Below are 12,996 nucleotides of genomic sequence, written 5' to 3' on the forward strand. Positions count from 1 at the left end.
ATGTTGTTTCCAAGTCTCATCATATCATGTCTGGAACACACATACAGCTCTGTTATCAGCACCCACTCATGTCTGGTTTCTTCAGCACATCTTACAAAGGCCTCTCTAGTTGAAATTTCAGACATGTTTGTCTCATTGGAGACTCAAGCCAAGCTCAGGCCTACCTGACAATACAATACTCAGTGAAGGAGCAAAGAGGACATGGGTAATACTGTCATTCCAATAAAAAGGGTAAATAATCTAACTGGTCCTTCATTAAAGTTGCCACATTGGCAAGGAGATTAAATAGTGCTCTTTAAACCCAGTCAAAGGTTGTTTAGTAGTTTGTTTATTGAACTCCATTCACTCAGATTGCTTACTTCTCATAAGCAAATGTCTTAATACTTTCATATAGTACAAGTTGTAAATAGTTTAATAAAGTAACATTTCAGCCACCTTGTTCACAGTGGTCTTTTATGAATTTCCTGTGGGGAAGGCGGGATATCTCACCTGATAATGCCTTCTTCAGGTGGAGGTACCAGGTGCTAACTATCCCAGGGCCCAAAAGAGCCTGCTTGAGGGGACTCCAGTCAGGTTAGCCCTGGACCTAGTAATGCTTACAAGGAGGTGTTACAGATATATTAAAAAAAACCAAAACAAATCTGAGGAGGAGTGAGGAGAAGTAGTAAGGGAAGAAGGCGATGGAAGCTCAGAACAGAAAGAGAGAAGGAAGGAGGAAAAATATAGTGCTTGAGTTTCTGGTGGCGTAACTATGGCAGAAAGAGCACACCAGGAAGTGAGGGAGGGGGAAGGTAGAAACTGCATATAGTGGAGACCCAAGTTATTTGAACAGTAGTAACCCCCCCCCCCCCTTTGCAATAAAAATGAAGAGGTACTGGCATAGGCGTAGTTTGACTGTTTCATTTGGGGGGGCAAAGGAAGGGGCGGGGCATATTAGCATATTCATTTGCATATATGTATATACAAATTATGCTAATATGGAGGAAGGAAGGGAGCAAGAGCTGGCTTTTTTGGGAATAACCAGTGTTCGTTTGCCAATGGATAGCCACTGAATCAGAGAGGCAGCGGGTTTGGCGACAGGCAGTGGTGTGCTGGCAAATGTTTCACAACAGGCTCTCTCCCCCCAGTCCCCCTCTGCGCCCCCCCAAATTGCAGAGCTGGCTATAGCCGGGGAGAGAGCCTGGGGGGGGGGGGGTATAAATAAGTAAATATAAACTTTTAATGTTGAGCACCTGATTCTCAAAGTGAACATATTGCAAACACTATAATGAAAATAAAATGATTTTTTTCTACCTTTGTTGTCTGGTGACTGTTTTTCTGATCATGCTGGTGCAGTATCTGATTCTGCTGCTATCTGTCCTCTTAACTCCGTTTCCAGGGCTTCCTTTCCATTTATTTCTTTCTTCCTTTCTTCTTCATTTCTGGTCCTCAGCTTCTGCCTATTTTCTTCATCCATGTGCAGTTTTTCTCCTCTCTTCCTTTTCCCTCATCTCATCTCCTTCCTCACTCTTTCCTCCCCTCCATCCATGTCCAGCATTTCTTTTCTCTCCCCTGCCCTCCATCCACCCAGTCCAACAGTGACCCTCCTCTCCCGTCCCCATACCCAGTGGCCCTCCTTTCCCCTGCCCTCCATCCACTCAGTCCAGTAGTGACCCTCCTCTCCCCTGCCCCCATGCCCAGTGGCCCTCCTTTCCCCTGCCCTCCATCCACTCAGTCCAGCAGTGACCCTCCTCTCCCCTGCCCCCATGCCCAGTGGCCCTCCTTTCCCCTGCCCTCCATCCACTTAGTCCAGTAGTGACCCTCCTCTCCCCTGCCCCCATGCCCAGTGGCCCTCCTTTCCCCTGCCCTCCATCCACTTAGTCCAGTAGTGACCCTCCTCTCCCCTGCCCCCATGCCCAGTGGCCCTCCTTTCCCCTGCCCTCCATCCACCCAGTCCAGCAGTGACCCTCCTCTCCCCTGCCCCCATACCCAGTGGCCCTCTTTTCCCCTGCCCTCCATCCACTCAGTCCAGTAGTGACCCTCCTCTCCCCTGCCCCCATGCCCAGTGGCCCTCCTTTCCCCTGCCCTCCATCCACTCAGTCCAGCAGTGACCCTCCTCTCCCCTGCCCCCATACCCAGTGGCCCTCCTTTCCCCTGCCCTCTATCCACTCAGTCCAGCAGTGACCCTCCTCTCCCCTGCCCCCATGCCCAGTGGCCCTCCTTTCCCCTGCCCTCCATCCACTCAGTCCAGCAGTGACCCTCCTCTCCCCTGCCCCCATATCCAGTGGCCCTCCTTTCCCCTGCCCTCCATCCACTTAGTCCAGTAGTGACCCTCCTCTCCCCTGCCCCCATGCCCAGTGGCCCTCCTTTCCCCTGCCCTCCATCCACTTAGTCCAGCAGTGACCCTCCTCTCCCCTTCCTTCATTCCGCCCTCTCCCCGTTCCTTCTCCCCCCCCCCCCCAGCGAGCCAGTTCTCCTCCCTCCCTCCGGATCCGTCCCTCACCAACGATCTTCGAATTTTTCACCGGCCCGCTAGCGCTGACTCTCCACTGCCGGTTCAGGCTTCAAAATGGCCGCCGAGACTTCTCGCGAGGCCGCCTCTGAAAGTCTCGGCGGCCATTTTTAAAGCGCGAACCAGCAGGGGAGAGAGCGCTAGCGCCTAGCGGGCAGGCAAAGGATTCAGTGTTGCCAGGTGGGCGGTTTTACGGCCCAATTGGGCGGTTTTCCGCGACCTGCCGTGGGAAATTTTTGCCCGCGGCGGGTCGCGGTTTTTTGGGCTTCTTTTTTTTCTTTTCCGCGGTTTTTCGGGCGGTTTTTTCGGCCGCGGGGGGCAGGGTTAGTGACGTTTTGGGCGGGGTTAATGACGTGTTGGGCGGGGCCGGTGACGGCGGGGGCGGGGTTGATGACGGCGGGGGTGATGACACGGGGGTGGGGGTGTCAGCGGCGGGGTTTGAGTTTGGGCGGGTTTTGGGCTGGATTTGGGCTCGTTTGGGTGGGAAAAAAATTTTCCACCTGGCAACACTGAAAGGATTCGAAGATCAGGTCGGTGAGGGACGGATACGGAGGGAGGGAGGAGAGCCGGCTCACGGGGGGGGGGGGGGGGGGAGAAGGAACGGGGAGAGGGTGGGGTGAAGGGAGAGCTGCCTGTTGCCGGCCCTGCGTTTGGGGGGGCATTGCCCCCCTTCGCCCCCCCCCCCCAGTCTACGCCCATGGGTACTGGTGTGGAGAGGATACCCTTGGGAGGAGTCACAAGTAGCTGAAATGATGTGGTGGTGAGCAGTATACACCACCACACCCCCTCCAAACATTAAGAGGACATTCTGCATCCCTACCTCATTATCACAGATTTTGTGTACACTGACCTCTACATTAACCCTAGCCACAGCCAGCCCAAAGAGCAGAAGTCAGGCTCTGTAATGAAATCCAGCTGTCCTGCACTGCAGTGCATGCTGAGCCATTGGGCTGCTCCTTCCCTTTTTTTTTTAATCAATTTGTACATACAACAAGAGGAAAAAATTACATCTTTCAATGAAAGATTGAATTTTTCCAAGTTGAAGCATTGCCATCCTTTTCCAGGAGGCAGTGATAAAAACATGTCCCTATTGGGTTTTTACAACTATTTTATGGCAGACATAGAAACCCATGGTTAAACAGTTAATAAAATCTCCTAGATATCCACATTAGAACTGAGGCAATGCAAAATTACATCATTTTTGTCAAACTGTACTTTCAACATCTCTCAACTGCAGCCATCCCCATCCCCCTCTCAAAATTACCGTACTTGTGAAATGAAATTTTATTGAGGGTTCCTTTCTAGACAGTATAAATACAAATGTAACAACTAACTAAATAAATAAATAAAATACAAATTCACAAATGAAGGGGGCAGACCGCAGACCTGCTCACTCAGTAACTATTTGGATACAAGTATTTTATTCTTTTAGACCTGGCCTTGGTAAATTTTCTTTGACTGTCTTAGCCAGTACCTCAGTCCCCATCCCTCCTCCCTCTCTCCCAGCACTCCTGTTCTCTCCAGCAAAGTTGAAGAGCCAGGGTTGGGGGGGAGATGTTCTCTGAGATGTGCTACATCTCCTATAGAACTTGATTCACTAAGGGTGTTTTCCCATTCTCTACTGAAGGGAAAGAAAGCTTAGTAGAGCTGAGCCCTTAATGTACTATTGCATGGGGCTGGTAAAAGCAAAAAGTCAGCATCTTCATTTCCTTTTAGTCTCTCTCTTTCAATCTCCCACTCTGTCCACACTCAGTCTCTCTCTCTCTGTCATATTCCTCTTTATCCCTATCAGTCTCAACCCTCACTGTACTATTCCAGTTCTCTCCGTCACTCTCCATCACACCCCAATTGCCAGACACTCTGCCCTATATAGCTAGCTACTCCTACCAGACAGATTTTGTTTCCCAGCCACCCCTTTTGGCCAGTAAACCACTCTTCATTTTGCCAGCCCTCCCTAAACTAACTGGCTAGGTAGCCAGCCAGCCAACCTGCCCTCCCACATGGCCATGCATTGCCCTCACTTTGGTTAGTAGCCAAAATATTCTTATCCATTGTTCTTTAAACGATGCCATTGAACATTGTGGATATCAACAGGTAGAAGAGAGTAACTTACTGAGGGGTCATTTTACAAAGGCGTGCTAAAAATAAGCGTGCGCTAAATGTTAGAGACACCCATATATTCCTATTGGTGTCTCTAGCATTTAGCGCACACAAAAAATGCTAGCACGCCTTTGTAAAAGGACCCCTGGGTCTTTGGAAATGTTTTAAATGCTCTGTGATGTTTTTGTGATGATATAATGCAACTGGACTGATTTATTTTAGGTACAGAATGCCTTCCAGATCTCATTATAGTGTAATAGTAAAGTTTGGGTCATACTGCTGCCTTTCTCTCTTCTGTCATGTACAGATGCTTTGTGTGTATATGTATTGCTTGTGAACACTGCCTTGTGTTTTGCAGGACAGTGAGAAACGCACCCCTCTTCATGCCGGCGCTTTCTTGGGAGATGCAGAGATCATTGAACTCCTCATTCTATCAGGTAATTATGGTATATGGCATTTTGTTGCTTTAATAAGGTTAAAAGTTGAATTAATTGAGATTTGCTTTTTGTTTGGAAACACGGTTTAATTGGCAGGCTTTCGGTTTCAGGGCATTTCAGGTTTCTTTGGAGTGGCAAAGTAGCCTAATGATGAGTGCAGTAGCCTGTGAATCTTGGGAACCAGGTTCAATTCCTGCTGCAGCTCCTTGTGACTTTCCCAGAGTTACAAGGGTACTTATTTTGTACCTTTGCTCCAGGTAGAAAATAAGTACCTGTATATAATATGTAAACCACTTTGAATGCAACTACAGAAAGGCAGTATATCAAATCTCATCCCCTTTCTGTCATTTAAATAAAGCTTCCTGTTTGTTTGTTTGTTTGTTTACGTATAGAAATGTTCCATCAATCTAGATGAACTTCCCTTATTATTAGCAGATTCTAATAAGAACATAAAATATTCAAAACAAACAAACATATCAATAAACAAAATGTAAAAACGATTGTGTTTGCTCCATTGCCTTTCCTGAAAGCAATGTAAAATGGCATGCAAAGTTAATAGAAAAGAACATTGATCATAAAATAGGAAGGAAAGAAAGAAATTGATAACAAAGTAAACTCACATCATGTAAGAAGTATCACAGTCAGACAAAGAAATGACCTCTGATGGCACCTCTGAAGTTTTCATCTTTACGGTGAAGACCTTTTACAGTTGGTCTTTGGTGCTTCCCATTAGGGATATCCTGAAAATCTGGAGTAGCCTAATAGTTAGTTCAGTGGGCTGAGAACCAGGGAAACTGTGATCAATTCCTACTGTGGCCCATTGTGACCCTGCACAAGTCATTTAACCCTCCATTGTCCCAGGTACAAAAAACTTAAATTGTGAGCACACTAGGTACTGAGAAAGTACTTGTATATAATATGTACACCACTTTGGTTGTGCCATAAATAGGCAGCATTTCAAATGCATGACCAGTGATCATTAGGGATATCCAGAAAACCCAGGCCTGTTTGTAGCACTTGAGGCCTGAACTTCTACATCCTTGCTAGATACTATATATATATGAAGCTCTGGATTTAGTTGTCATTATTGGTATTTATGTATATTGTGTTATGCTCAAAATAAAAAAAAAAGTCTACTGTTCTTGCATAAAATACTTTAGACCAAACCAAATGAAGCACATCTATGTAATCATGTCTTACTGGTCTTAAAAATACCCATTTTCTAGGTATAACAGTGCTATTTTATTGTTAATGTAAATGCAGTCACCCCTCTCTCTTATTAATATAAACACCCACAGTGTTATCTGACTTAACATCTTGGTGCGTTTGCTTCTACATGAAAAAGAGCTAAGGATAAAAGTAAGGTTCCCCCTCCCCTATAAAACATTTGCTGTAATGTGGACATCGCAGCTGGGAATATCAGTGTTAATTGTTTGAACTTGTAGTAGTTTTGGGTATATCATCAGAGAAGTACGTTCTTGAAGTCTTTTAAAGGTGACCGGAGACAGAACATAGTTTTTAAAAAATGCCTGTTTATTTCATACAATCCCAATTATTCATATGGTGAGTGCTATGGATTGCCAAGTAGAAAGTTTGTGGTTCAGTCCAAGATTTGCTAATTGAGTTAGCCTGTGGAAGCAGCATTCAGGGGGAGGGATCATGATTAAAGCGATGCCTAGTGGCTAAGTTCAGGATCCATGGTTGCAGAGCTCTGGAAGAGGGAAGAGTGGTCCTTCATCAGGTGGTTCAGTGTGTTGATGTCACCTGTTTGGGGTTTTGAAGCACAGGGTTAGTTGAAGACTGATAGCTCATTTTATATCCTACACCAGGGTTTCTCAACCCAGTCCTTGGGGAAATCTAGAATTGTAGATAGTGCGGGATATAAATATTTTAAATAAAATAAATATGAATATGCAGAGATAAATTTGTATACAGTGGAGGCTGCATACAAATATATCTCATTCATATTCATTGTGGATATCTTAGAAACCAGACTAGCTTGGGGTTCCCCAAGGACTGGGTTGAGAAACCTGTTCTACACTGCATTTTATGTTTTTTGTACCTGTACAGCCTGGACCATTTGCCTTCAGTGAAAATTGATCCTGCATCTAGCAGAAGAACAAAAAGAGGTGGAAGATTCTCTCCCATCCCCCCCAACCAAAAAAACAAAACAAAAAACCCAAAACAGTTCAAAGGTTTATTCACAGTCTGTGGATTTCAGACGCTATCCTCTCTGTGATTTTTGCCAATACGTATCCTGTTTTCCCACATTCAGGATTTTCTCTATGTGCTAGTTGCATGGTTTAAAGGACCCCCCCCCCCCCCCCCCCCCGAGGAAGGCTCCATAGCTGAAACAACGCTCGTGTTGGGTCATATCGTACAATGCATCCTGTTTTTAACATTGGAGGATAAATCTTTGAATTGTTTTGGTCATCTTGTGACTTGTTTTTTTTTTTGGGGGGGGGATGTTCCACCTCTTTTTGTTAGTCTGGTTTCCCTTGTGGAAGTGTTGGTCTCCTTTACCTGGCCCTGCATCTAGCAGCACAGTGTGACAATGGTTACTCCTGCTGGAATTCTGCATGATTGTAGAGTGCAGAATTCCTCATGTTTGTGCAGAATCTGTGCTGACCAGTAAAAGCTCGCTTGGCTCCCCAGTGCCTTGGTCATCTTGCCGCTGCGCCCCCCCCCCCCCCAAGTCTTTGTCCTGCTGTGCCTGCCCCCCTGAGCCTTTGCCCCACTGCCCCCCCAAGCCTACCTGAGTGTGCACTGGTGGTCTAGAGGCCTCATCCGGAACAGGAAAGAACCCCAATCTTTCCTGCCTGCTGCCAGTGCTCTGGGCCAGTGCGGCCATTTTTTCAAAATGGCCACCGAGACTTCAAGCAGTAATCTTGTGAGACTGCCACAGGAAGTCTTGGCAGCCATTTGGAAAAAGCAGCGGCACTGACCCAGAGCAGCGGACAGGAAAGAGTGAGGTTCTTTCCTGCCCCGAAGAGGTACTCCCATGCAGCTCCTCCTCCTGCCTCACAGGTGAATGCAGGGGCAGCTGAATAAAAATGTGGGTTGGGGGAGGGAGGGAGGGAGCTGTAAAAATGCTATATGTGTGAGGTGAATGCTATATGTGTGAAATGGGCTGTAAAAAATAAAATAAAAAGGGTGGCTGCTGTGGGGGGGGGGGGGAGGGGACTGTAAAAAAGGTGGCTGCTATGGGGGGAGGGGGCTGCAATATTGGTTAAATTATGACTAATAAACTTGCAGAATTTGCAATTTTTGTTGTGTGTGTGCAGAATTCTTGCAGGAGTATTGGTACCAGATCAGTGTTTTTTAAGCAAGCACTTAGCTGAGGAGCATGTCAAAGTGGAATATGTTCCCTCTTCTAAGTTTTTGTGATGGATATTTTAAGTTTTATGGAGTCGAGGATAATAATCATTATTATAGCTAAGAGGATATAACTAACATAACCAATACATTACTTTCAAGAATCCAGGTTTCCATAATACAGAAAATTTCAGGGGTATCAGTAATAAGAAGATCATACGTAATTTCATGTTCAGATCTAACTGATAAAGCATTAATCAAATAAAGTATCATAAACAACTTTTTCAGAAATAGGCAGCAAAATAAATTTCTGGAGTCGCTGACCAAGGTTATAACTTGTAACAGGATGAGCTGCAATACTACTACTACTACTACTAGCATTTATATAGCGCTACCAGACGCACGCAGCGCTGAACATTTGACATAGAGAGACAGTCCCTGCTCAAAGAGCTTACAATCTAGGTAAAACAGACAGACAAGACATTGCAGGCAAGGGAATTACAGGGTAAAGAGGAATAGAGGAGGAGGAGGGCAAATGAGTAGCGGCTAGGAGCCAAAGGCAGCAGTGAAAAAGTGAGCCTCAACCAGTTATTATAGGATGTATTATTTTGCTTGTAGTGATAGAAACAGACATTCAAATTATCCTAATGCAGATTGTACAACATCTGTGTCTGGTTGCAGGCTCATGGGGTAGCCTTTAATTTAAGAAAGACTGAGCTTTTTGATAGTCCAACAGGCCTCAAATTAGACTGTACCCTCCAAGATTGAGGTGGACAATCAGAATATAATACTTATAGAAGTGTGATGTGTATAGCCCCCCCTCTTGCCTCTAAGTGGGGAGTGGGGGGAGCTGAACAACTTCAGAAGAGACTGAAAGAAAGCCCTTCTGGCAAAGGAAAAACACTCCAGAGTTCAGTTTTTACTTTTTATAATGATGCTAAAATTTATTAGAGTAAATAAATGGTTACAATAAAATATTCTTTTATACCAATGTTACAGTAAATTGAATTCTTATTTGTATCAGTCTAAATTTCAGTATAAGAAAAATAAAATCTCTCTCTCTGTTTCCTTTGGAAGCTCTCAGAATCTGACTGGTACAAGATGTGCTTAGCCAGACTACTGAAGCTTAATTTTGTCCAATCACACTTAATGCCTTATATTTTCTCTCATACTTATCTGGTATTCTTCAACTCTGACCTCTAAGTTCACCTTCCCATAATTCTGCTTCTTTGGTATTTTTCCCAATTTTGCAACCTCCCTCTCTCGAATACTTATCACTCATACTTGTCCTTCACTGAGAGTGTCTCTGTATTAATTCAGAGTCTGTTTGAAACAAACCAAGGTTTTAAAGTTTATGGCCCATTATTTTAAGCCAAGCAAACCTGTCTGCTAACTTGTCCCTGAGAAAGCCAAGAAGACACAGGCTATAGCTATAGATCATAGATAAGGCAATAACTACTACTACTACTATAAATCATTTCTATAGCGCTACCAGTCGTACGCAGCGCTTCACAATTGAACATGAAGAAAAGACAGTTCCTGCTCAAAAGAGCTTACAATCTAAATCAGGACAGACAGACAGGACAAATAAGGGATAAGGGTAGGACAGACAGATAGGACACATAGGGAAAGGGACTATTGAAGAGAGGAAGACAAGATAAAGGTTACGAGCAAGTGACAAGTTAGGAGTCAAAAGCAGCATCAAACAGGTAGGAATAAGTTATATATACAAAGCTGGCTGATCTGCAAAACCAAACAGCTCTATACTAAACAGATGTTAGGTTGTCATTTTATGTTTCAACGATTTTTATTGATGACAAGTTGAACAATACAACTTACTGTACCATATTAATAGCATGTTTAACCGGGACACCACTGACATACATTCTTATTATTAGTCATCAAGCTTTTACATTTAACCCTCCCCCTTCTACTAAATGTTCAACTGTTGACAACTGATTAATTATAATACAGCCAATCTTAAGTGCAGTATAACAAAACATTTAAAACTTACAGTGCTTAAACCGCCTGTTATTTCAACAATGTCAAGTTATTATTATTCAGCCCTCCTCCCCCCTCCCCCCCACCCCTATTCCCTTGTGTTGCTGGAGGATGCTAATTTAACCAAATAAGTTGCCACTTTGCCCACTCTTATCTCCTTTTGCTAGGAACCCCCCAGCCTTTCGCCCCAGATGCTATCGAACCGATTGCCTCTTTAACCCCCAAAAAAATCAGAACACATCCATGGAACTCTGCAATTTGACTTCTCATCAAGTCCTTGACCTCCACCTTATCACACAAGCCTCCATCAATCCAAACCTCCCTACTTGATCCCAGTTCCCCCCCCCCCCCCCCAGCAAGCATCCAATGCTCCTATTCTGTCTCCTGCTACGGGCTACCTGCACGCCCCCTCCGCTTCCCATTAATTGTATCAGGCATTAAGAAGCAAGCTGCGCCCTCTTGGGCTAAGAATTTGCAAGTACGGCATCCAGATCTGGATAAATTGTGCTCTACGTTTGGGAGATTGTTTTGAGTCCCTGGCCTCCCAGGAAGCCAGAAGGTGCACCTGGTTTCGCCAATGCCAGTAGGCCGGCTCATCCGGTGAAATCCAATATTGCATAATGCACTTTCGAGCTACCAAACTCAGCTTCCTACATAACTTTATAGCGGGGGCACGTAACGGGGCAAAAGCTCTTGGTTGATCTAGCAGAAACTGCCTTTCCGTGCCTTGAATCTTATTTCCCAGTCTAATCAAAAACCCCTTTATTCTTTGCCAAAACGCCCGCACCTTGGGGCATTGCCATAGTGCGTGGTAGTATAAGCTGGGACCCCCGCCACATTTGGAACATGCTGAACTGCCCGGCCCCAACACATGAGCCAGCTGTGCTTTAGACATGTAACCCCGAAGGACCACTCTATATCCACATTCCCTCAGTCTTTCATCCTGTACTAATGTACGAATGCCCTTCAGAGTAGCTGCCACATCCCAAGATGCTAATGAGGATCCCAAATCCTGTTCCCATTTGTTTTTAAGGCTGTCATATTGTCTTTTAGGTCTACGCCGAACCAGGGCTCCGTACAGACCAGAGACCGAATACCTCTCAGTCCTCAATTCCTCAAGGAAACCTCGAATTGTCTCACCCATCCTCCCCTTCAGGGTTGTCTGATCCAGAGATTTCATATAGTGCGTGATCTGTGCATAAGCAAATCTGTTGCCCCATGTAGTCCCCACCTTTTCCTGAAGATCGTCAAATGTTATTATCTGCCCGTTTTCTGATAACAAATGTTCCAAGCGCGTAATACCCTACCCTCGCCAGCTACCAAAGGCTGGGTTATCCAGCCCCGCCGTGAAAACTGGGTTACCCACAATTGGCAACTGATCCGTAATGTGTGGATGTCCTCCCATCTGCCTCATCCACCACTGCCACGCCTCCCGGAGAGATTGGAGTAAAATACTTTTTTTAAATTTAGAAGGGATCAGGCTGCGAGGCAAGTGGATAAGGGCCATCACCTCGTATGGCGCAAAAAAAGCTTGCTCCAGAGTCAGGGGTGTGTAATATTGCGTAACATTGAACACATCTCCCAGATGTCTTAGTAAACATGCCTGATTGTATAAGAACAGATCCGGGAAGCCTATACCTCCTTGCTTCCAGCTCCCAACTAACATGTCTTGGCTGAATTTGGGCTTCTTTCCTGCCCAGCAGAAACGACTGAAAAGGCGTGTCACCCTTCTCAAATCCCTCTGCAACAAACGGATTGGCAGTGTTTGTAAAACATACAACCATCGAGGGAACAACACCATCTGTATTAGGTGCACCCGTCCCATTAATGACAGGGGGAGGTTCATCCAGGAGTCTAATTTATCCCTAGTATGGTCTAGTAAAACCTCAACATTTAAGTGATACAGGTCCGAGGTGTTCATTGTGAGCCGAATTCCTAGGTATTTTAAAGAATCAGTTAGGTTGTCATTTAAGGGTCTGAATTATCATTTCATCCACACATTAAGCATTTACTCCCAAATTCTTTAAACAGCGCTTTAAATTTTGTGCACCCAATTTGTACAAAACAAACAGAGAGGGTGTACAGCATACATAGAAAGTATACAAACAAAAAAAGCAACACTGGGCCTTCAAGACTGAGACAACAGGAGTATTTTATTAACAGATGACCCGACACGGGCCGTGTTTCGGCGTTAGACAACGCCTGCCTCAGGGGTCAGGGTTTTGTTGTAAAGTGTGCAAGGTGTATAAATGTCCAATGCCTCTGAAAATGAATGGAGAAAACCTTTTAAGCCAAGCGTTCCTGTCGAAAAAGACAGCCGTGATATAGGAAATAAACTCCTACGTTAGCCGTTACTCGCAATTTATGCATGTTGTTATAGAATAAGGGGGATTCGCACCTAATTTAGACACAGGGCTTTAAACTAAGGTTTTGTTGATGAAAATGGTCACGTTTAAATGTAGTCGCAGTTCCCGGCGCTAAGTGCTAGCCTATAAACATTGCCTAACTTTGAGGACTATCTATAGAACAGCATTTAGGAGGAGATTCTATATATGGTGCCTTTGAAATCGGCACTGAAATCAGTGCCAATTAAGCGTATTCTATAATTGGTACCTAGATTTAGGCGCTGATTATAGAATATGCTTGGTTGAT

At 44.9% G+C, this 12,996-nt stretch overlaps 1 protein-coding gene across 6 annotated transcripts in view; it reads left to right on the top strand.

Annotated features, from left to right (window-relative positions):
• The window catches only part of ANKRD44 (ankyrin repeat domain 44), a 477,800-nt gene that overhangs the window by 239,458 nt on the left and 225,346 nt on the right, over window positions 1–12,996 (top strand). For all 6 annotated transcript variants that reach the window (XM_030208682.1, XM_030208683.1, XM_030208686.1 and 3 more), the window contains exon 3: window positions 4,950–5,028. In XM_030208682.1, coding sequence (XP_030064542.1) covers window positions 4,950–5,028 — 79 coding nt within the window. The remainder of the gene's footprint in view (window positions 1–4,949; window positions 5,029–12,996) is intronic.

This window comes from Microcaecilia unicolor, chromosome 7, assembly GCF_901765095.1.
Source record: "Microcaecilia unicolor chromosome 7, aMicUni1.1, whole genome shotgun sequence".
In the NCBI taxonomy this organism is placed as follows: domain Eukaryota; kingdom Metazoa; phylum Chordata; class Amphibia; order Gymnophiona; family Siphonopidae; genus Microcaecilia; species Microcaecilia unicolor.